Raw genomic sequence first — 23,665 nt, 5'->3', positions numbered from 1 at the left:
TAAGCTGTGATTGGGACACTGCACTGCACTCCAGCCTAGGCAACAGAGTGACTCCCTATTAAAAAATAAAAGAAAGAAGCAGAAGCAGAAGAAGAGAAGAAGAAGAGGTAGAGGAAGAGGAGGAAGAAGAGGAAGAGGAAGAGGAAGAAGAAAAGAAGAAAGAAGAAGAAGAAAAGAAGAAAAGAAGAAGAAGAAGAAGAAGAAGAAGAAAAGAAAGGAGAAGGAGAAGAAGGAGAAGGAGAAGGAGAAAAAGAAGACGACAAACAAAAAACCGAAATGCTTGGCCAGAAATAGAGTGGAGGCCATGTGACTGGAGCACCGTGGCTGTGGGAGAGAGGAATGAGAAGACTTAGAAGAGGTGAGCAGGAGCCAGAACACCGGGGACTCTGTAGGCCATGGTAGGTGGCTTGATGGAATTCCAGGAACAAAGGAGAGTGGCCCAAGGGATGCCAGCAGGAAAGCCTTGTGATCTAATTTGCAATTGCAAAAGATTTCCCTGTCTTCTACATGGAGAATGAATTAGAATGCAGCAAGAGAAGATACACAGAAACTAGTCAGAGGAGGTATTGGGGTTGACCAGGTGAGTGATGGCAGAGGCTTGGCTAGGGTGATGATAGTGAAGGTAGGGAGATGTGAATGACATCAAGGACATGATCTGAAAGTGGGACTGACAGGGCCTGCTAATAGATTATGAAGAGTAAGAAGGAGAGAGAAATCAAGAATGCTGTCTTTGATTCTGTCCCGAACACATGGATTTCTACTCCCTTCTCCATCCCTAACCCCTTCCTCTGTCATCCACATCCCAAGAGTTTCCAGTCTCCCTGAGTCTTTGGTCAGAAAACCAATTTTCCTGGGCATTGGACAAAAATTTGTCTCCAGGATTTCAAACCAGCAGATATATCTCTTCTCCTTCTGCCTGGGACTGTGGACTCCTGAAATCTGTAAGTATTTTGCAAGTTCTCTTACCAGGACCACATTCTTGAGAAGAGGGTTCCTGTGACTCTGGGCCAAAGAAGTGCTGAGAAGGTAGTCCTCTTCAAATCACTCACAGCCCTAAACAGGTGAATCAGCCTCGACTGGCATGTGAATTTGTCCCACTGATTCAAAGAGTAGAAATTTATGCTAGTGGCAGGTGCCAACCAACAGTAGATTCAACATAAGAATTCAGAAAGGCAAACCTATGTGCATGTCATTATAAAAACAACTGTGACAACAAAAGGCACCAGTCCAATTTAAGACATAAGCTCCTAAGGAACAAATTTCCTAACAAGACTTCCTTGTTTGCTCTATGCAAATGTTGAGCCTTATTGCACATCTGACACAAAGACTAGACTTTATGTGAAAATTCACACAAACATTTCAATTGCCTAGTGGCTTGAAAACTAAAGGAGAGGTCTGTTGTGTATGTGTGGGGCGAGGGTGTGGCAGTGAACTGGGGCAACAGGCAGACCGTACAAAAAAGAGGGTGGACTTAATGGTGGCAAATGCCTGATCCTAACCCTTTCTCCCTGCCCCCAGGGTGAAGGATAATATGAGCCTTGCCATTCAGCAACTACACTAGAATAGAATTAATAGCACTTGTGCTGCCCAGAAAGCCATTCTCTGAACAGATGGCATTTCCCAGAAAGACTAAAGCCTAACAAGCCTGAGCTTAAATCCTGGAATTGGCTGGCTCACAATAGCTATGAAGGAAGAAAAATCCCCTGTTTGGTTTGGCTTTCAGTCTCTCCTAGGCCAGGAATCAACACTTCATGAACTGAGGAGATGGAAAGATAGAGCCTCTGATGTATACCAGATCGGGCCACAAAACCTTCTCAGCAATGGGCATACATCCTAGGCCTGGCTCTCTATAAATATCCGATGGCTCCTTGGGAAGGAAGCTGGACTGTCTCTCCAGTTCAGGCCCATTTCCTTTTCTGACACTTTCCAATGCCTTCACTGGAGGGCTGCCATGTAGCCTAAATGCTGGAATACCATGACCTGAAGCCTGTCTCCAAAGAGACTCTCAGAGGAAGGGAATGTCATCTCCTCATCAAATCCAATATATTAAGAAATGGCAGGGAGAATCTCAGTGAAGATGGATGTAGGGAGAAAGGTTATGAAAAAGAGAAGTCAACAGCTGAGTTCAAACCAATTCAGACCCTCTTTGGACAACCAATGGGACTTCAGACACTCACCTGGGAACCTGATGGTATCTCATTGCTAACCTTACATGACTCACTTTCCAAGTGATGTCCATGCCCTTCACCAACATCTTTTAAGTGTCATTTACTTGTGTTTTGGGACCAAAGTGTTACAACTACATCTTCATATTTAATTGAAAAGGTTTATTTTTTTCTAAATCAGAACTGGCCTTTCAGTCAATGGCATGACACCTTCCCTAAAACTAGTAAGGACAAGAAAAAAAATTTTTTTTAAGAGACAGTGTTGACAAAGAGACTCTGTCTCAAAAGAAAACAACAACAATAACAACAAACCAAAGAGACAGGATCTCACTCTGTCGCCCAGGCTAGAGTGCAGTGGTGTGATCACAACTCACTGTAGCCTCGAACTCCCAGACTCAAGCGATCCTCCCTCCTCAGCCTCTTAAGTAGCTAGGACTACAGCTACACATTCCCATGCCAAGCAAATATTTTATTTTTGGCGGGGAGAGATGGGGTCTCACTAGGCTGCCCAGGCTGGTCTTGTACTCCTGGGCTCAAGCGATCCTGTCACTGTGGCCTCCCAAAGTGCTGGGATTACAGGCGTGAGCAGCCACAGCACCGGACAGAAAATTTGATTTAAAATTTAATTTTTTTTTTTTAGAGACTGGGTCCCATTCTGTCACCCAAGCTGGAGTATAGTGGCACTGTCATATAGTTCACTGCACCCTAGACTACCTAGGCTCAAGAGATCCTCCCACCTCAGCCTCGAAAATGCTGAGGGGCGTGAGTCTCCACTCCCAGCTAAAACAGAAAATTCTAATAGGCTGGAGCCCCACAGCATTCTGATAATATCGTATGCACATAACAGGTGTAATCTGAGTCAGGCTGTCAGATCTAATCTCGTGCCTGGAGAGCAGAGATCTAGTAATCATGTCTTAGATTTGAATTTCACCTTTGCCATTGAGTTGTAGGACTTTATTTTCTTTGTTTTATTTATTTTTTGTTTTCTTTGAGTTGTAAGACTTTTGACAGGTCACCCCTTCTTTTTACTGCCCACTCACATAGATGAATTTAGAACAACCAGTTCGAAAACAGGTACGATGGCCAGGTGCAGTGGCTCACACCTGTAATCCCAGCACTTTGGGAGGCTGAGGCGAATGGATCACTTGAGGTCACGAGTTCGAGAACAGCCTGCCAACATGGTGAAACACCATCTCTACTAAAAATACAAAAATTAGCCAGGCATGGTGGTGTGTGCCTATAGTTCCAGCTACTCGGGAGGCTGAGGCACGAGAACCTGTAGAACCTGGATGGCAGGGGCTGCAGTGAGCCGAGATTGCACCACTGCACTCCAACCTGGTGACAGACAGACTCCGTCTCAAAAAAAAGGTATGGCAGGGGAGGCAACAACAACAAAAAAATAGACACAATTCTAGTTACCTAACACTGCATCATTCTGTGAGTGTCTTAAGGATTGCAGATGGGGGTTTGTGTAAATCACTTGCATTTGAATAAAACAGATATGCACATATGAAAAATTCACTTAGCAATAAGCAAAGATTTAATCTCTGATACAATTTTGAACAATATCCTGACAGTTCACAAATCTTAAAAATTCACTGGTACATCTTGGTGGTCTGTTTTTCTGAGTCTTTCAGATCATTCAGTCTTGCACGAGCAGCAGCTGCAATCTACAGGGAGGGAGATTCTGCAATGGGAAACCACATTGCTCATGCTGGGCAAACAGACCTGTCATTTCTAGAGACCTGGAATGATCCTGCCTGCCTGCCTGCAAGGCAGGGAGGAAAGCAGCATTCATCTATTCAATAGCCTGGTGGATAAAACAACCCCATTGCCAGGTGTGGCGGCTCACGCCTGTAATTCCAACACTTTGGGAGGCAGAGGTGGGCAGATCACCTGAGGTCAGGAGTTCAAGACCAGCCTGGCCAACATGGTGAAACCCCCATCTCTACTAAAAATATAAAAATTAGCTGGGCATCGTGGTGGGTGCCTGTAATCCCAGCTATTTGTGAGGCTGAGGCAGGAGAATTGCTTGAACCCAGGAGACGGAGGTTGCAGTGAGCCGACATGATGCCACTGCACTCCAGCCTGGGCAACAGAATGAGACTCTGTCTCAAAACAAACAAACAAACAAACAAAACCATTGAAGTGGAGGTTTGGAGGACTTAGAGACTTAACTATCCTTTAAATTATAACTGAAAAGTTAAATTGGGTATGTTTTTAGCGAAATTTGACTTTCTCAGAAGGAAAGTGAAAAATATAAAATCCAGAGAGAAATACAAAGTATAGTCAGATCAGTAATTCTTAGCTTATTTTTTTTTTGCAGTCTGTCCTAAGGTGACATTTTGTGTGTTATTTGTTTATTGTTTATCATTTAGTTCTCTCACTAGAATGTAAGTGCTATGAGGGTAGGAACATGTGTATTTTATTTCCATATTTCCATTACATTACCTGGCCCTAGTAGAGTGCCTTCCATAAAATAAGCATTCAAAAAAAAATTGTTGAATGAATGAATAATGAATGAATGATTCAGACTTTTTCACGTCCTAGACCCCTTTTTAAAAAATCAGTGGAAGTGGCTGGGCACGGTGGCTCATGCCTGTTATCCCAGCACTTTGGGAGGCCAAGGCAGGTGGATCACCTGAGGTCAGCAGTTCAAGGCCAGCCTGACCAACATGGTGAAACACTGTCTCTATTAAAAATACAAAAATTAGCTGGGCATGGTGGCAGGCACCTGTAATTCCAGCTACTCGAGAGGCTGAGGCAGGAGAACCGCTTGAACCCGGGAGGTGGAGGTTGCAGTGAGCTGAGATTGTGCCACTGTACTCCAACCTGGCCGACAGAGGGAGACTCCATCTCAAAAAAAAAAAAAATCGGTGGAAGTTATGATTCTTACCTTATCCCCAAAATACATATATTCAAAAATATAAAATATGTTATTATATTACATAATTTATACATATATAATTACAATACATATTATTACATTTTTATATCTATCTATCTATCTATCTCTAATTGAATCTTCTCATGCAAAGGTCCCAGTTTGCAAAAGACATTCCTGCTTCACCAATGGTATCTGGTATCCCTAAAAAGCACATAAACAAAAGCTCTGCTGTCATTCTCCTTGGAAAAAATCCTTTTTTTTTTTTTTTTGGTAGAGACTGGGTTTCCCTCTGTTGCCCAGGCTTGTCTCAAAGTCCTGGCTTCAAGCAATCCCCCAGCCTTGACTTACCAAAATAGGATTACAGGCATGAGCCACCACGCCCAGCCCAGAGGAGCAATTCTGAAGAGGCTTAAGACTGGGACTTTTGGGTCTTCTGACTCCCAGGATAAAACATCTGACACTGGCTCTTAGAGACATATGAAAGGGCCTGGGTCATTCCAGACATGTGACCAGTAAAAGGAGCCCTTCAGTGAAAGGGAAGAGAAAAAAACTCTAAATTTGGGACTCAGAAAACTTGAGTTCTAACTCAGCTCTTGTGCCATACTGGCTGTAGAATCATAGCTAGGTAATGGACTTCTCTGAGCCTCAGTTTCCTCATGTGAATGAAGAGGTCTGGCCTAGGCCCAGCATTCCACATTACAGTATCATAACTTGTAAACCAGGCAAATGAAGGAGCGACAGAGCTTCAGATGAAACAGGATGTTGCTATGTAGTTAAAATGTCCATTTTGTAGCAGTGCTCCCTTGCTATGAAAAGAGAGCATGACTTATGCTGAAGCACAAGAAACTTTAAGTAAGATAACAGAAAGGACTCTCAATAATATAAGGACTGTGAGACAGAGTCAGACATGTGGGTGCTTGCAGAATATCCCTCAGAAGGTGTAGTGGGATGAGGGCCAACATTCATCTCTCAGATGATCTGTTCTAGTATTTGCTGGAAAAAGATCCTCAAGTCCAGTTGCCTCCAAAATCCACCCACTCTTTGGGTCAGGCATGGTGGCTCACGCCTGTAATCCCAGCACTTTGGGAGGCCAAAGTGGGAGGATCACCTGACGCCAGGAGTTTAAGACCAGCCTGGGCAACATAGTGTGATTCCATCTGTATAAAATATTAAAGCTTTTTAAAAAAATTTTAAATCTGCCCACTCTCTGACCCTAGGAATATCCCTAGGCTTACGTTTTCCACAAATAAGATTTTATTTTATTATTTGAGATGGCGTCTCACTCTGTTGCCCAGGCTGGAGTGCAATGGTGCAATCTTGGCTCACTGCAACCTCTGCCTCTCGGGTTCAAGTGATTCTCCTGCCTCAGCGTCCTCAGTAGCTGGGATTACAGGTGTTTTTGGTAGAAATGGGGTGTCACCATGTTGGCCAGGCTGGTCTTGAACTCCTGACCTCAAGTAGTCCGCCCGCATCAGCCTCCTAAAGTGCTGGGATTACAGGCGTGAGCCATTGCGCCTGGCCACCACAAATAAGACTTTAAGTGCAAAATTTCTACATTTATTCTAATGCTTTGGGAAAAAGTATTGATTGCCGTGGGGTATTTTCTTCTAGTCAGTTCTTTCACATAAAGAAATCTAGACGAAAGCGACATTGATTGGGCACCTCCCCGGCAGTTCTTTCCATGGGCCATCTTGTTTAATTCTAGAGCAACCCTGAAGGGCACTTATTTCCTACCAATTTTACAGATAAGAAAACTGAGACTCAGACAAGTCAAGTCACTTTCTGCGGAGAAGCTAGGAAATGGGGCCAGAATTTAACTCCAGGTCTTTCTGGAGTGGAAGCTCTTTCCACACACCTGGTTGCCACCAGGGAGGAGCTAAGTGGTGTTTAGGCAGCCAAGGGGTTTCTGGGCCTCAAGTGGTGCTGTGCACCATGCACACAGTTCACTCACTCTTCTCCCCGCAGGCCAGTGTACACTGCAGATGCTGGGTCTGGAGCCTTCTCCACTCCTTTCCTGAGTTACTATCTCTGAGAGTTTGCCTTACAATGAACTTTTAGACTCCAGCACATAATCAGAATTAAAACAGAGGTCAAGGTGGGGCATGGTGGCTCATGCCTGTAATCCCAGCACTTTGGGAGGCCAAGGCCGGCAGATCACCTGAGGTCAGGAGTTCAAGACCAGCCTGGCCAACATAGTAAAACCCCATCTCTACTAAAAATACAAAAATTAGCCAGGCGTGGTGGCACACGCCTATAGTCCCAGCTACTAGGGACGCTGAGGCAGGATCGCTTGAACCCAGGAGGTAGAGGTTGCAGTGAGCCAAGATCACGCCACTCTACTTCCAGCCTGGGCAACAATGCGAGACTCAGTTTAAAAAACAAAACAAAACAAAAAAAGAAATTAATAATAAATAAAATAAAACAGAGGTCAAGAGATAAATGACTTTCTGGAGACAGGTAAGAATTACAGGTAATGGGAGAACTCCAAGGCTTTCTATCCCGGGAAAAGATTGGGAAAAGTCCCAGGGAGAAGGGAAAGGGGAAAAGCTGAGGGATAGGGAAGCAGTCTATGCTGGGATTCAAAGATGCTCATTGGTTCTGTTTTTTTGTTCTTTTTTTTTTTTTTTTTTTTTTTTGAGATGGAGTTTCACTCTTGTTGCCCAGGCTGGAGTGCAGTGGCACGATCTTGGCTCACTCCAACCTCCACCTCTGAGGTTCAAGTGATTCTCCTGTCTCAGCCTCCCGAGTAGCTGGAATTACAGGCACCCACCACCACGCCCGGCTTATTTTTGTATTTTTAGTAGAGACAGGGTTTCATCGTGTTGGCCAGGCTGATCTCGAACTCTTGACCTCAGGTGATCTGCCCACCTCAGCCTCCCAAAGTGCTGGGATTACAGGCATGAACCGCTGCGTCCAGTCACTACTCTTTGGTTCTTAGAGTGGCAAGGGTTCTCCATCACCCCCAGCCCCATCACTATGGCCTTTCTTTGCCTGACTTACATCTCCTCATCCTTCCAGAGGCATTCATCTCAAAAGGCATCTTTTCCAGACATCCTCCTGTTAGGACCGGGGCCCTTCTCTGGGATCCTATAGGAGCCAGTGCACATCTTAACATTTGCCAGATTATAATAAAATAATGTTAATGAATCTCTCTGCCTCAGTGGACCATCCTGAGGATAACTCTCTTTTATCCATGTCTGCACCCCTGGCACCTGGTACAGTACCTGACAACTAAGAGGGGTTTGAGCAATGTTTATCGAATACTCAAGATACAGAAGCTCTGAGAGAAATGGGGACCTCAGGACAATGGGAGAATGGAGACCTGGAAATGAGATCTGTGGAAAGTGGGTACTACTCTGTCAGGACCTGTTCCAATGCCTGGTGGATGTTGCACAGTCCAGCTGGATGGTGCAAAGCTCCTAACACTGCTGGGAGTGGTTCCACTTCAAACAATTCTAGTTTAGAAAGTTTCTTCTGGAGTTGGGCCAAAATGTAAGCCCCACTAACTTTTACATGTAGACTCTCACCTAGGATCCCTTTTGTATAGATACTACAGGTCCTGTATAGAAATGTCCTAGCTGGAGAGCTGTGCCCTATTTCTAGGCGTCTGGTGATGCTAAAGAGGCAGAATGAGGTCAAGTTTGTGTTAGAGGCTTTCTGAGCTGTCATTACAGAGCTGCTCATAGTCCCAGCCTGCATCCTGCTCTGTGTGACCTCCAGAACACCAGGTGACCCTGAGCCATAGCTTCTTCCTCTGTGAATAGGGATGCTGACATTTTCTTCCTGACTGTGTCGTCTGAGGATGAAAAGTGAGGATGTGAGTAAAGCCTCACCTGGCCTTGGTCAAATCTCAGTGAAAGGTATCATTGAATTATTATTGAAATATTATTATTGATATGGTTTGAATCTGTATTTCCCACCCAAATCTCATGTTCAATTGTAATCCCCAGTGTTGGAGATGGGGCCTGGTGGGAGGTGATTGGGACATGGGGGCAGTTTTTCATGAATGGTTTAGCACCATCCCCTTGGAAGCTGTTCTGGTGATAGTGAGTGAGGTATCCTGAAATCTGTTTGTTTAAAGGTGTGTGGCATCCCCGGCCTACTCTCTCTTCCTCCTGCTCTAGCCATGTAAGACATGCCTGCTTTCCCTTTGCCTTCTGCCATGATTATAAGTTCCCTGAGGCCTCCCCAGAAGCAGCCTCTACACTTTCTGTACAGCCAGCAGAACCCTAAGCCAACTAAACCTCTTTTCTTTATAAATTACCCAGTCTCAGGTGTTTGTTTGTTTGTTTGTGACAGAGTATTGCTCTGTCACCCACGCTGGAGTGCAATGGCATGATCTTGGCTCACTGCAACCTCCACCTCCCGGGTTCAAGCAATTCTCCTGCCTCAGCCTCCCGAGTAGTTGGGATTACAGGCGCCTGCCACCATGCCCGGCTAATTTTTGTATTTTTAGTAGAGATGGGGTTTTGCCATGTTCATCAGGCTGGTCTCGAACTCCTGACCTCAGGTGATCCGCCCACCTCAGCCTCCCAAAGTACTGGGATTACAGGTGTAAGCCACCGCGTCCAGCCCAGTCTCAAGTATTTCTTTATAGCTATTCTAGAACTAATACAATTATTATTCCAATAACAAGACTCAGCAACTCATTTAGTAAATTCAACAGCTACTTTAGATAAAATTCTTCATGAGCAGAAATCTTCCTTTGCTTAAGCCGCTACTTAACTTATATTACCAGATTTTTGCAAGATGGTGCCCAGGATTAAGAACATAGTTCAGGCCAGGTACAGTGGCTCACACCTGTAATACCAGCACTTTGGCAGGCTGAGGCAGGCGGATCACCTGAGGTCAGGAGTTCAAGACCAGCCTGGTCAACACGGTGAAACTCCATCTCTACTAAAAATACAAAAGTTAGCCAGGCATGGTGGTGCATGCCTGTAATCCTAGCTACTCGGAAGGCTGAGGCATGAGAATCACTTGAACCTGGGAGGCAGAGCTTTCAGTGAGCCAAGATTACACCACTACACTCCAGCCTGGGCGACAGAACGAGACTCCATCTCAAAAAAAAAAAAAAAAAAAAAAAAACCACAGTTCAACAATTATTTAGCCCACTCTCAGAGACAAATCCTATATGCTAGACTCTAGTAATATAGAGATAAAAGTAGCTCATAGTCCAGCAGTGGGAATAGTCACAGAAAGAAATATTAAAATTTTTGATTAGTGCTCACTTCAGCAGCACATATACTAAAATTGGAACTATACAGAGACTATTAGCATGGCCCCTTCACCAGGATGGCACACCAATTCGTGAAGAGTTCTTTCTTTCTTTTTCTTTTTTTTTTAAGAGACAGTCTCGCTCTGTTGTTCAGGCTGGAGTGCAGTGTCACAATCACAGTTCATTGTAAACTCAGCATTCCATATTTTTTTAAAGATTTTTTTAAAAATTGTTGATCATCAAGGAAAGATGGATCACTCATAAATAGTGCTGGGACAATGGAGGACCCACCAACATACTGCACACAAGCAGAAATACTAGGCAGATTAAAGACTTAAATATGGCCAGGCTCAGTGGCTCACGCCTGTAATTCCAGCACTTTGGGTGACTGAGGCGGGTGGATCACCTGAGGTCAGGAATTCGAAACCAGCCTGGCCAACATGGTAAAACCCCACCTTTACTAAGAATACAAAAAAAGTAGCTGGGTGTGGTAGCAGGTGCCTGTAATCCCAGCTACTCAGGAGGTTGAGGCAGGAGAATCACTTGAACCTGGGAGGCGGAGGTTGCAATGAGCCAAAATCATGCCACTGCACTCCAGCCTGGGCAACAGAGTAAGACTCTGTCTCAAAAAAAAAAAAAAAAAAAAAAAGACTTAAATATAAAAAGTAAAAAAAATAAAATAAATAATAATGAAATAAGAGAACACGTCTATATTCACAGAGTAGGGAAAAAAATTTGTTTTTGTTGAGGTAGGGTCTCACTCTGTCACCCAGGCTGGAGTGCAGTGGCATGATCTTGGCTCACTACCACTTCTGCCTCCCAGATGCAATCGATTATCATGCCTCAGCCTCCTGAGTAGCTGGGATTACAGGTGTGCGCCACCACGCCCAGCTAATTTTTTTGTGTTTTTAGTAGAGACAGGGTTTCACTATGTTGGTCAGGCTGGTCTTTAACTCCTGGCCTCAAGTGATCTGCCCACCTCAGCCTCCCAAAGTGCTGGGATTACAGGGTGTGAGCCACCATGCCCGGCCAAGTTTCTTAAACAAGACACAAAAGTACTAACTATAAAGGAAAACATTTGCTTGAGGCCAGGAGTTCAAGACCAGCCTGGGCAATGTAGGAAGACCCCGTATCTACAAAACACAAAAAATTAGCTGGGCATGGTGATGCGCACCTATGGTCCCAGCTACTCAGGAGGCTGAGGTGGGAGGATTGTTTGAACCTGGGAGGTGGAGGCTAGAGTGAGGTGATATCGTGCCCCTGGATTCCAAGCTAGGCAACAAAGCCAGAGCCCGTCTCAAAATAAATACATAGATAATAAAGGAAAACACTGATTAATTTGACTATCCTTAATTGAAGAATATGTATTTATCAAAAGATCCCGTAAAGAAAGTGAAATGGCTCCTTCCCGACCTGGTGGAGCAGGAGGCGCCATCGTGGGAGTCAACATCCACCACAGCAAGGACAGAAAGGCTGGGTGCAGGGAGCCCAAGAGCTGGACATCTACCTACGGCTGTTGGTCAAGCTGTCCACCTTCAGCCAGGTTATACTGAAGAGGCTTTTTGTGAATCGCACCAACCAGCCACCTCTGATCCTGGCCGGAAAATGAAGCTTCCAGGCCCGGAAAACAAAACGGCTGTGGTTTCAGGCCCACAGCTGCGGTTGTGTGGGTTCAGGAGGTGCCCAGAGTAAAGCCTCGCACTGCGTGTGAGCGGCCAGGGCCCAGCCGCATCCCCACGGCTGGGGCAAGATCCGTACCTTTGAGTAGCTGGCCCTGGACTCCCGCAAGAGCTGTGGCACCATCTTGCTTTTTGGCCCTCGAAAGGGCCCATAGGGACACTGGTATTTACCCCGGGAACCCCACACAGCTACACCAAATCCTACGTGGGTTCCAAGGGCCGAAATTTTCACTGTGCCAGGGCCCCATGGGCCAGCCGCACTATAAAAACGAACCCTGATCCTACTCTCTTATTAAAAACATTTTGGATGCTCTATTAGTTCGTTTTACCCCGCTAATAAAGACATACCCGGGACTGGGCAATTTACAAAAGAAAGAGGTTTATTGGACTTACAGTTCCACGTGGCTGGGGAGGCCTCACCATCATGGTGGAAGGTGGAAGGCATATCTCACATGGTGGTAGACAAGAGAAGAGAGCTTGTGCAGAGAAACTCCCCTTTTTAAAACCATCAGATCTCGTGAGATTTATTCACTATCACAAGAACAGCAAGGGAAAGACCCCCCCGCCCACCCATGATTCAATTATCTCCCACCAGGTCCCTCCCACAACAGGTGGGAATTCAAGATGAGAATTGGGTGAGGGCACAGCCAAACCATATCAGATGCTGAAAGAAAGAAAAAAAAAAAAGAAAAGAAAATGAAAAGGCTAGACACAAACTGGGAGAAGATACTTGCCACACACATAACCAATGAAGTAGTAGAATCTGGAATACACAAAGGGCTCAGAACAAAAAAAAAAAAAGAAAGAAAGAAAAAAGAAAGACACTGAGGGATGGGACTGAGGGATGGGACTGAAGGGTTTACAGAAGGCCCTAGATGAAGAGGTTCCCACTAGAGAGTCATCAGCCATGGAACAGAGCAACACTGTGGCCTACAAAGGGATTAAATTTAGCAACTTGGTCTCATTCATTGTGAATACAGATGTCAGATAAGGTACAGGATGACCAGGAAATTTGAATATCAAACAAAGAATAATTTTTTCTTTAGTTTTAAGTATGTCCCATGTAATATTTTGGACATAGTTATGCTAAAAATATTTGAGACACACGAACTAAAAAATAATTTGTTGTCTATCTGAAATTTGACTGTACTGGGTACCCTGTATTTTTATTTGCCAAGCCTGGCAACCCTAATTATGAACTTCTTGTTAATTTCAAAGAAAATGTCTTTTGGCTTGTAAGTCAAAACGAATTATACAGCACATAAAAAGAACCATTTTATAATAGTAAGACTTTCTTGCAAATGGCAGAGCAGAATAATACCAGAAAAGTTGGAGGTACAGGAGCTTGGAATGGTGGTGTGCACCTATAGTTCCAGCTACTGGGGAGGCTGAGGCAGGAGGACCACTTGAACCCAGGAGTTCAAGACAAGCCAGGGCAATAGAGACAGACCCCCATCTCAAAAAAAAAAAAAAAGGTTGAGGTGTGAAACCAGTCAAACTTTAGTTTGAACCCCAGCTCTGCCACTTGCTAAGTCTAGAGTAACTTACTCACCTTTTTATGTGTTGCTCTCTTTATAAATAAAGTGCCTACCTTCATGGGGCTGTTGTAGTAAATGAGGTAAGATGTGTTGTAAGTGCTTGGCATGGTGCCAGGCACAACATGATGTGCTCTTGATAGTACTAATCACTCTTACCCATGCACTGGGGTTTCCTAAAACTAAATGCTAGAACAGATAGATAGCATCTTGGTGACCAAGAATGCATCCTTATTTCTGGAATATTTAAGACAAAGTCAGAGGCAGAGGCTCCCCACCCCTGGCCCCTCCCATCCCTCACTGCTCCAGATTCCCTTATTGCTCAAGAGCTAGAAGGCATAAAAGGGACAAGATGACCTCCAAGATCCTCCCAACCCTAGGATTTGATGGTCCTTATTTTCTGAGTAACATTAGGTTCCTGATGGCGGTCACTCTTAGTGGCTATGACTGAGGGAGGTGTCAAATTATGTTCTACAGTGTGAGTTCAGTTATGGGGATTACTCTGAGGCTGTAAAACATGTATTTATATTTCTGCTCTGGAAAATACAATGTCCTATTCTTTCTAAGTCTTATTCATAGCTCAAATTGTCGCTGAGGATCCAGAGAAAACAACATGCATAATTAGTTGTGGGCCTGGCCAAGATCTCAGAGACTCCAAGAGCAACACACTCTTTAACGTACAGAACTCTCTCTCTCTATCCTTTTTCTTTTTCTTTTTTTCTTCCTGCCCTCCCTATCACTCTACCCCTATATGCTACATGAAAGATTATTTTTGTTAATGTAGTCACAGGTCCAACTAACAGGCAATTACTGTCAACACACATTAATTTTAAGAATGTGAGGTCAGGTGTGGTGGCTCACACCTCTAATCCCAGCACTTTGGGAAGCCAAGTGGGGGCGGATCACTTGAGCCCAGGAGTTGAAGACCAGCCTCAGCAACATGGCTAAACCCCACTCTACAAAAATTATCCGGGTATGGTGGCACACACCTGTAGTCCCAGCTACTCGGGAGGCTGAGGCACAAGACTCGCTTGAGCCTGGGAGGCAAAGGTTTCAGTGAGCCAAGAACACATCACTGCCCTCCAGCCTGGGCGACAGAGCAAGACTCCGTCTCAAAAACAAAAACAAACAAACAAAAAGAATATGATTGACACATAATGATGATATTGCCAATCAGGGGAAAAAAAAAGTTTACATAATAAAAAAAAAAGCCTGTCACCAGAATAAGAAATAAAGTATCCAAAACAGACATTACCATACTCTGCATCAGTGGCTCCATAGCATCAAATGATCTGAAACTCCTTGAAGGAGGAACTAGATGGGTAGGTGCTGGTGCAGCTGCAGGCCTTGAATTACATGGTGGCCATTCTTCAGAAGACAATTTTTCACAGCATGGCAGAGAGACCCAGAATTTAAACTCAGCCGTCTCTCAGGAGGAGTAAAGAAGTGACAGAATTGAGAGTTGGAGCTACACAGGGGCTTCCGGTGATGTCAGCATCTGGTGGGTTTTCACCAGGGGGGTGATTGCACACCTTGCTCAGTTTCACTCTTTCTCCATTATAGGAGCCTCAGACATTTCCGAACTAATTTGGTTGAGTGCTCAGAAAAGCATCAAGCTGGCCAGGCGCCGTGGCACACGCCTGTAATCCCAGCACTTTGGGAGGCCGAGGTGGGTGCATCACCTGAGGTCAGGAGTTCAAGACCAGCCTGGCCAACATGGTGAAACCCCATCTCTACTAAAAATACAAAAAAATTAGCCAGGCATGGTGGCGCATGCCTGTAATCCCAGCTACTCTGGAGGCTGAGGCAGGAGAATTGCTGGAACCCAGGAGGCAGAGGTTGCAGTGAGCCGAGATCACGCCATTGCACTCCAGCCTGGGCAACAAGGGTGAAACTCCTTCTCAAAAAATAAAAAAGAAAAAAGAAAAGCATCAAGCCTGTTTTAGGATAGATAATCAGCCTTTCTTTGCAGGCCGAAGTCCTCTCATTCTTACTCAGCCAGTCAGCCCACAAATATAAGCAAGCTCGCCAGATCCTCAGCACACCAGAAGATACCCCAGCTTTACAGCACACCAGAAGATAACCCAGCTTAATGGTTCCAAATAGTGTCATGTCAAGTCATGCTGCAGAGATCCTGTCAGAGCTCCAGCAGAACTCATGAAATTACATAACAAATAATGCTCTCTCCCTTCCAGCCTGGAGTAGCAGAAAGAGGTGGAGCTGCGATTAAGAGTCCTGTGCAAGAGCTTAACTTTGGGCCTCCACCTTCTTATAAGAGGTGAGCAGGATAATCCCTGAGGTCCCTCATTGTTTGGACATTCTATGGCATGCACTGCCTCGTGGAAAAGAAAGCCCTCTCTTCACTCCCAGATGCAGATTCTGATGGCTCTCTCAAGTATGTTAATATTTTGTTATCGTTTCCTTTTTCCTTGGGAGAAAAGAAGGAAGGACAGAGAGAGAAAAGCCTTTAGAAATCAACAAAATTAAAACCATAAAACACAAAGCCATGCTTTTTAGAGTTGCTCAGCTGCTGGGGCAGGAATAAAGCAGCTCCTCTGCAATGCAAGAGGCTGTAGAAGAGGCATTCTAAGGCCAGGCGCGGTGGCTCACGCCTGTAATCCCAGCATTTTGGGAGGCCGAGGTGGGCGGATCACAAGGTCAGGACTTGGAGACCAGACTGGGCAATATGGTGAAACCTTGTGTCTACTGAAAATACAAAAATTAGCCAGGCATGGTGGCACGTGCCTGTAGTCCCAGCTACTCGGGAGGTTGAGGCAGAAGAATTGCTTGAACCCGGGAGGCGGAGGTTGCAGTGAGCCGAGATTGCAGCACTGCACTCCAGCCTGGGTGACAGAGTAAGACTCCGTCTCAAAAAAATAAAAATAAAAAAAGGGGCATTCTATCCCATGGCCATGACTCTGACCTCACCTGGTTATCAAATCCAACTTGTATATTCAAAGTGAAATGCAGGATGCCACTGACAACATGCCTGGAGGCTCAGAGGTCTCCAGTGAGCTAGAAAACAAGACACCACATTCCTCCCTGCTCCTGCCCCAGAAAGATTTCCTGGCTTCTCAGCCTCTGTTTCCTAATCTAAAACCACCTCTGGAGTGTCACTTGGATGATTAATGAAAACATCATTCATTTACCCAAAATGAGTGTTTTGCTAAAAGAATATAAGATCCTGAAAACTGTTTTTTTTTTTTTTTTTTTTTTTTTTTGAGACAGAGTCTCATTCTATCGCCCAGGCTGGAGTACAGTGGCAGGATCTCAGCTCACTGCAACCTCCACCTTCTGGGTTCAAGCAATTCTCCTGCCTCAGCTTCCCGAGTAGTTGGGCTTACAGATGTGCGCCACCACGCCCAGCTGATTTTTGTATTTTTAGTAGAGATGGTGTTTCACCATGTTGGCCAGGCTGTTCTTGAACTCTTGACCTCAGGTGATCCACTCGCCTTGGCCTCCCAAAGTGCTGGGATTACAGGTGTGAGCCACTATGCTTGGCTGAAAAGCGTTTTAAGAAAAGGCAGGTCAGGAGATCGAGACCATCCTGGCTAACACGGTGAAACCCCATCTCTACTTAAAATACAAAAAAATTATCCGGGCGTGGTGGCGGGTGCCTGTAGTCCCAGCTACTCAGGAGGCTGAGGCAGGAGAATGGCATGAACCTGGGAAATGGAGCTTGCAGTGAGCCGAGATCATGCCACTGCACTCCAGCCTGGACGACAGTGAGAGACTCCCTCTCAAAAAAAAAAAAAAAAGGCAGAGCAATCCTTGCCAATTAAGGAATGTTTCAGTGTCCCCCTCTTCCCACCAACTGTCAGAAGAGAAAAGAAAGTTTCCCTGAGGGGTTCGGGGAGGAGTTTCCTTCTTGTTTCCATCACTACAGCCAGACAAACTGTCTCCAAACTGCCTGTGATCACTACAGCAATGTTAATTATTACTGGAAAATGAAGAGAAAAATCATTTAGCCCTGGGATCTAGGTGACCATGGGTGCAACATTCAAATCCGCTTCAGTTCAAAAGGATTTTCAGGGGAAAATTCCACTCTCTGCTCCCCAAGCCATCACTTTCCTGGCTGCCTATCACTCACCCCCAGAGCTTCCTCCTCCACTCACCCTAACTGCCCAATCAAAGAGCAGCCTCAGGTCCCCACCCAGGTAGAGACAACATCCCATGTCACACACCTCAGGGCAGCTTCACATCTGGAAGGGACGAGAACTGGAACGGTCATTCCGGATATTGTCTTTCCTGCCTATCTGGGGACTAAGGCAGTGTGTGTGTGAGTGTGTGTGAGTGTGTGTGTGTGTGTATGTGTATCAGAGTGTTTTTCATGTTTACATGAAGTTTCCATCCAGAACAAAACAAAATTTCTCCCATTAAAGAGAAAAGGTCCCCAAAGGCAGTGCTTCTCTAAATATGTGCCTCAGGATATGTGATGAGCAAAAACACTCTTTGGTTTTATATCAAAAGACAGTTTAGGGCTCACGCCTGTAATCCCAACACTTTGGGAGGCTAAGGCGGTGGATCACTTGAGTCCAGCAGTTTGAGACCAGCCTGGGCAGCATGGCAAGACCCTGTTTCTACAAAAAATAAAAAAAAAATCTCAACTACTCAGAGGTTGAGGTGGAAGGATCACCTGAGCCTGGGGAGATTGAGGCTGCAGTGAGCTGTGATCATACCACTGCACTCCAGCCTGGGTGACAGAGTGAGATCCTGTCTCAAAAAAGAAAGAAAAAAGAAAGAAAGAGAGAAAAAGAGAGAGAGAGAAAGAGACAGAAGAAGGAAGGAAGGAAAGAAGGAAGGAGGAGCTTAACAGCATTTTTCTTTTTGAGGGACTCACTCTGTTGCCCGAGCTGAGTGCTGTGGCATGATCATGGTTTACTGAAGCCTCGACTTCCTGGGCTCAAGCAATCTTCTTGCCTCAGCCTCCCAAGTAGCTGGAAGGTGCTCACCACTATGTCCAGCTAATTTTTTATTATTTGTAGAGACAGGGTCTCACTATGTTGCCCAGGATGGAGCTTAACTATCTTAAACTGATTTCTGGACTATGAGACTTTGCAGGTATGTACTGTGAGCCTCCAAGCAATGGATACGGCTTTCGGTATCACTGAATTTCACTGGACCATGGAACGCTTTCATCTTGCTGTTAATTATGGAACTAATGCTCTTCAGAATATACTCTGGGAAAAGCTGTCTTTGGATGAGGATAAGAATTTCTTCTTTTCCCATTTCCTAATCTCTGATTTATTAATTACTCTTTTGGAATTGTGGAAGCAGGACTTGATTTAGAAACACAGGTCACCACAGCAACTTGAGAATCTGTTGGATGTTCAGTTTGGGAGCCTAAGAATCATTTTCTAAGCTTTTCTTATTCTGGTAGCTGAAGAAGAATAGACTTATTTGTCCACCACAACTTCCTCATCAGAAAAGCAGCCTTTGAGCTGGATGTGGTGGCTCACACCTATAATCTCAACATGTTGGGAGGCCCAGGCAGAAGGATTGCTTGAGGCCAGGAGTTCGAGACCAGTCTGGGCAACATAATGAGATCTCATCTCTACAAGAAAAAAAAAAAAAAAGCAGGGGGTCCAGTCACTGAGCCACCACCGAGGACTCAGCAGCCTCCCTTTTGAGCCCCCTCGCTTCCTGACATTCCGTCCCAGCTGCCTGCCTTCTCCCGCCACCGCTGCCTTCCGCAGGCCGTTTCCACCGAGGAAAAGGAATCGTATTGTAAGTTCGCTATCCAGAACCTCCACTCTTTTGACCCCTTTGCTGATGCAAGTAAGGGTGATGACCTGCTTCCTGCTGGCACTGAGGATTATATCCATATAAGAATTCAACAGAGAAATGGCAGGAAGACCCTTACTACTGTCCAAGGGATTGCTGATGATTATGATAAAAAGAAACTAGTGAAGGCATTTAAGAATTTTGCCTGCAATGGTACTGTAATTGAGCATCCAGAGTATGGAGAAGTAATTCAGCCTCAGGGTGACCAATGCAATAACATATGCCAGTTCCTCGTAGAGCTTGGACTGGCTAAGGACGATCAGCTGAAGGTTCATGGGTTTTAAGTGCCTGTGGCTCACTGAAGCTTAAGTGAGGATTTCCTTGCACTGAGTAGAATTTCCCTTCTGTCCCTTGTCACAACTTGGAAAACCTCCACAGCTTATGTAATGTAACCGTTTGGGGTCTGCTCTTAACTTGGACTAGTGTAACTCCTTCATGCAATAAACTGAAAAGAGCCAAAAAAAAAAGTGTCGGGGAGCAGTCTTTTATCTCAGAAACCCAAGATCTCCAAGAGGAAAGAGACCTTAGCATTGTCCTGGAGCCCGTTACTTTTTCCAAGTACCTTTGAGACCAACTCATTTGAACTTCCTCCTCTCGGACTCCTCTCTACAACTTCTCTCTACAACTTAGCAGTGGATATACTTTAATGGGATACAGATGGGGTTTTAATTTTATGCAGTGGCTCTCAAAGTGCATTTCCCAGACAAGAAGCATCAGCAGCACCTGGAAACTTGTTAGAACTGCCCTACTCCCAGATAAGAAGAATCTGAAACTCTGGGAACAAAGACTGAGCAATCTTGTTTTAAAAAGCCTTCCAGGTGATTCTGTTGCATGTTAAAGCTTGAGAGCCCCTGGCCTTGAGGAATCCTCTTTTACATTTTCATTTATTCATTCTGCAAATATTTGCTGAAGACTGAGGCTAGAGTAGTGTTCAAGACAAACAAGGTCCTTAACCAAAGGAACTAAACAATAAACAAACACCGAAATGAGATTGTTAAAGTTAGGGTGGTAGGCAAAATGAATGAGGGAGGACAATTTAAATAGAGAAGTCCATGAGAGCTTCTCAGAGGAGGTGACATCTGAGCTGAGACCTGAAGAAGCAGAACGAGCCATCCTTTTAAGGAGCGGGAGAAAAGGCATTCAGATGGGAAGAACAGCAGTGTCAAAGCCCCTGAGATGAGAAAGGGTCGAAGGTATTGGAGGATGAGAGACAGGCCAGAGAGTAGGAATAAATTAGTCTGGAAGATGCAGATTCCCACACACCCCATCCAATGAGCTGCTTATTCAGCAGGTTCAAGAATCTGCATTTTCACAAGCTCTTAAGAAATTCTGATGCCCACTGAAATTTGAAAGCCACTGTCCTGGCCGGGCACAGTGGCTCACGCCTGTAATCCCAGCACTTTGGGAGGCCAAGGGGGGCAGATGGTCTGAAGTCAGAAATTTGAGACCAGCCTGGCCAACATGGTGAAACCCCGTCTTTACAGAAATACGAAAATTAGCTGGGCGTGGTGGCAGATGTCTGTAATCCCAGCTACTCAGGAGGCTGAGACACGAGAATTGTTTGAGCCCAGGAGGCAGAGGTTGCAGTGAGCCGAGATAGCTCCACTGCACTCCAGCCTGGGCGATAGAGCGAAACTCAGTCTCAAAAAAAAAAAAAAAAAGAAAAGAAAAGAAAAGAAAGAAAACCACTGTCCCCCTAAAGTCACACAGCTATAGCATGTCAGAGCCGAAGGGGCAGCACAACTAAGACATGTAAAACTGCAGATCAGGCTTCATGCTTAGCAAGTGGAAACCTGATATTATGGACTCTGTCCAGTGCCCTTGTCACTAAGAAAATGTGCCCAGAGATCAGCACTGGGCCCAACCTTGCGGGATTTCCTCAGTTGGTCAGTCAGTGAAGTTTGCTACTGGGATTCCCTGAGGGAGATTCACTGTGTGTCCACACCACACACGCCTGCAGACATTTGTCCAGAGAGAGAACATGCGTGCTAAACATTGTGATCCCTAGATGACCCCTCTGGCTCCCCAAAGAGATCTAGCTGGAGAGCAAAACAGCAAGCAAAGTGGACCATAGCCAACGTGGACCTAAATTTGAACAAGCTGGGGGAGTAGCCTCTGCCTGGACTGTGACATGGGGAGGAGGGTATCACTTCCTGAGTTCCTGCTCAGAGCAGGGGAGGATCCCTATCTCTTGGCAGATGCTCCATAAACGGCAGTTGAATGTTGAAAGAAGGATTAACAAAGGACTGAAGCAGTTGGGTATGCGGGACTGTGAGAGGTAAAGGGTTTCTCTGTATAGATTGGATCGTCAGGTCCTCAAAGAGAACAGAACACTTAGTCCACCCACCTTTCCACCACACGTGCCCAGCAAGAGCCTTAGCGTTGGCCTCTTGTGTGATTTCATGGTCCCTAACACTGTTTTCCAGGTGCTAGGCAGCTGTGCCAATTCTAGGCTGTAATCAAAGGATGAGACAAAGCTGCAGAGAATGAAGGCACTTTTACTTAGATTAAGCTTACTAACTGTGTTGCACTGTATAATTTTTCAAGCATTTTTGCTTCTATTAGCTCATAATTCTGCCTGGAAAGCTCTTCCCTGTTTGTTGGGCTGGTGCTTTCTCAGCTTGCAGAAGGAAGCTTTTATTATTATTATTATTTTTATTTTTTGAGATGGAGTCTCACTCTGTTGCCCAGGCTGGAGTGCAGTGATACAATCTCAGCTCACTGCCTCCCAGGTTCAAGTGATTATCCTGCCTCAACCTCCCGAGTAGCTGGGCTTACAGATGCCCACCACCACGCCAGACTAATTTTTGTATTTTTAGTAGAGGCAGGATTTCACCAAGTTGGCCAGGCTGATGACGAACTCCTGACCTCAGGTGATCTGCCCGCCTCGGCATCCCAAAGTGCTGGGCTTACAGATGCCCACCACCACGCCAGACTAATTTTTGTATTTTTAGTAGAGGCAGGATTTCACCAAGTTGGCCAGGCTGATGACGAACTCCTGACCTCAGGTGATCCGCCCGCCTCGGCATCCCAAAGTGCTGGGATTACAGGCATGAGCCACTGGGCCTAGCCTAAGGAGTCTTAAATAATTATCACTTCCTCCAAGTTAATCTGTTTCAACATTCTGCTTATCTCCCTCAGAGCCTGCATCATAGTCGGTGGCTATCTTATTTAACCGTTTCCTCGTTGACTATCTCCCCATTCTGGAACGGGGAGGCTCCATAAGGGCAGGGATTACTGCCATCTTGTTTAGCACCACACTCCACCACTAGGAAGAGCTGGTTCCATTAATGAATGGAACAAGTAACAATTCAAAAGCAGATGATAGTCAGTCGAGTCCCTGAGGCACAGAGAGAAAGAGTGAGCTGCCTAACCCCTAATGCCAGGTTAGTGGCAGAACCTGTGCTAGAATTTGGGGCCTTCTGGCCCCTAGTACCATAGTCAGGAGGATGCTGTCCCTGTCCTGGAAGGGAGAGGAGAGACAATCGCATACCTACAGGGGAGGGAAATGAGAGACAGCAAGAGACCAAAATCAGCCTGTCTGTCCTCTCTATAGACAGTATCCCCAACCCATGGATTTCCTACTGCGTGATGAGAACCTCAAGCCAAGGAGACAGAATTTGTATTCCCATTGAGTTAAAACCTTTGAGCACATCCTCTTACACCAGCACCACTCACTGCCTGAGCCTTGCCAGAACCCAGAGGTGAGGACTCGGGTCAGTGGGACTGTCTTAGTCTGCTCAGGCTGCTACAACAAAATATGGGATGGGCAGCTTTAATAACAGACATTTATCTCCCACAGTTCTGGAGGCGAGAAGTCCAAGATCAGGGGCCAGCATGGTCAGGTACGGGTGAGGGCTCTCTTCCTGACTTGCAGACAGCTGCCTTGTCACCATACATTTCCTCTTTGGCTGTGTCTCTTATCCTCGTAGAGGGCACTAATCCCATCATGGGGCCTTGCCTTCATAACCTTATCTAAACCTAATCACCTCCCAAAGGTCCCACCATCCAACACAATCACATTGCGGGTTGGGGCTTTAACATACGAATTTGGAGGGCGACACAAACATTCACTCCATAACAGGGACCCAGAAGGTGGCAGCCCCAGAGCAAAGGGTTGCTGAATGTGAACCTTCTGTGATCTTCAGCCAAAGCTGAGAAGGGGAGGTAAAAGGAAATGAGCAAGGAAGATGGAGAATTCTACCCATGGGTTAGTTTAAAGCAGTTCCAGGACAGTTCCCATGGGCTTGCTGGGCTCACCAGGCTCCACTGGGAAATGAAGGCCACTCAGCTGGACCCCATTAGCAGGCCTAGATTTCCATTCCAGTTTGCCGCTGACCTGGTGCGGGCTAGCATGCTGCCCGAGGCTGGGAAAGAGTGAGGGACAATCTCGGCACTGA

General features: G+C 45.6%; 1 protein-coding gene and 1 non-coding gene across 2 annotated transcripts; both read left to right on the top strand.

Moving 5' to 3' along the window:
* Positions 1-1,962: 1,962 nt before the first annotated feature.
* Positions 1,963-19,657, top strand: LOC100976955 (uncharacterized). Its single transcript, XM_063603828.1, has 2 exons — positions 1,963-2,191; positions 19,113-19,657. Exons 1-2 carry the CDS (start codon positions 1,963-1,965, stop codon positions 19,547-19,549), a joined length of 666 nt encoding a protein of 221 aa, XP_063459898.1. The 3' UTR covers positions 19,550-19,657.
* On the top strand, positions 10,273-10,379 carry LOC112438290 (U6 spliceosomal RNA). Its single transcript, XR_003026746.1, has one exon. It is a non-coding gene; the product is annotated as a U6 spliceosomal RNA (small nuclear RNA).
* Positions 19,658-23,665: the final 4,008 nt, after the last annotated feature.

Source organism: Pan paniscus, chromosome 1, assembly GCF_029289425.2.
Source record: "Pan paniscus chromosome 1, NHGRI_mPanPan1-v2.0_pri, whole genome shotgun sequence".
NCBI lineage: Eukaryota > Metazoa > Chordata > Mammalia > Primates > Hominidae > Pan > Pan paniscus.
Note: the sequence above shows the minus strand (reverse complement) of the source record. Positions and strands in the feature narration are given on the sequence as shown.

Excerpts from the sequence above, each read along its gene's own strand:
- LOC100976955 (XM_063603828.1), top strand. The coding sequence starts at position 1,963 with ATGCTGGAATACCATGACCTGAAGCCTGTCTCCAAAGAGACTCTCAGA. Across the intron at positions 2,192-19,112 it reads ACTCACCTGGGAACCTGATG|CCCCCTCGCTTCCTGACATT; the intron begins GTATCTCATTGC and ends CTCCCTTTTGAG.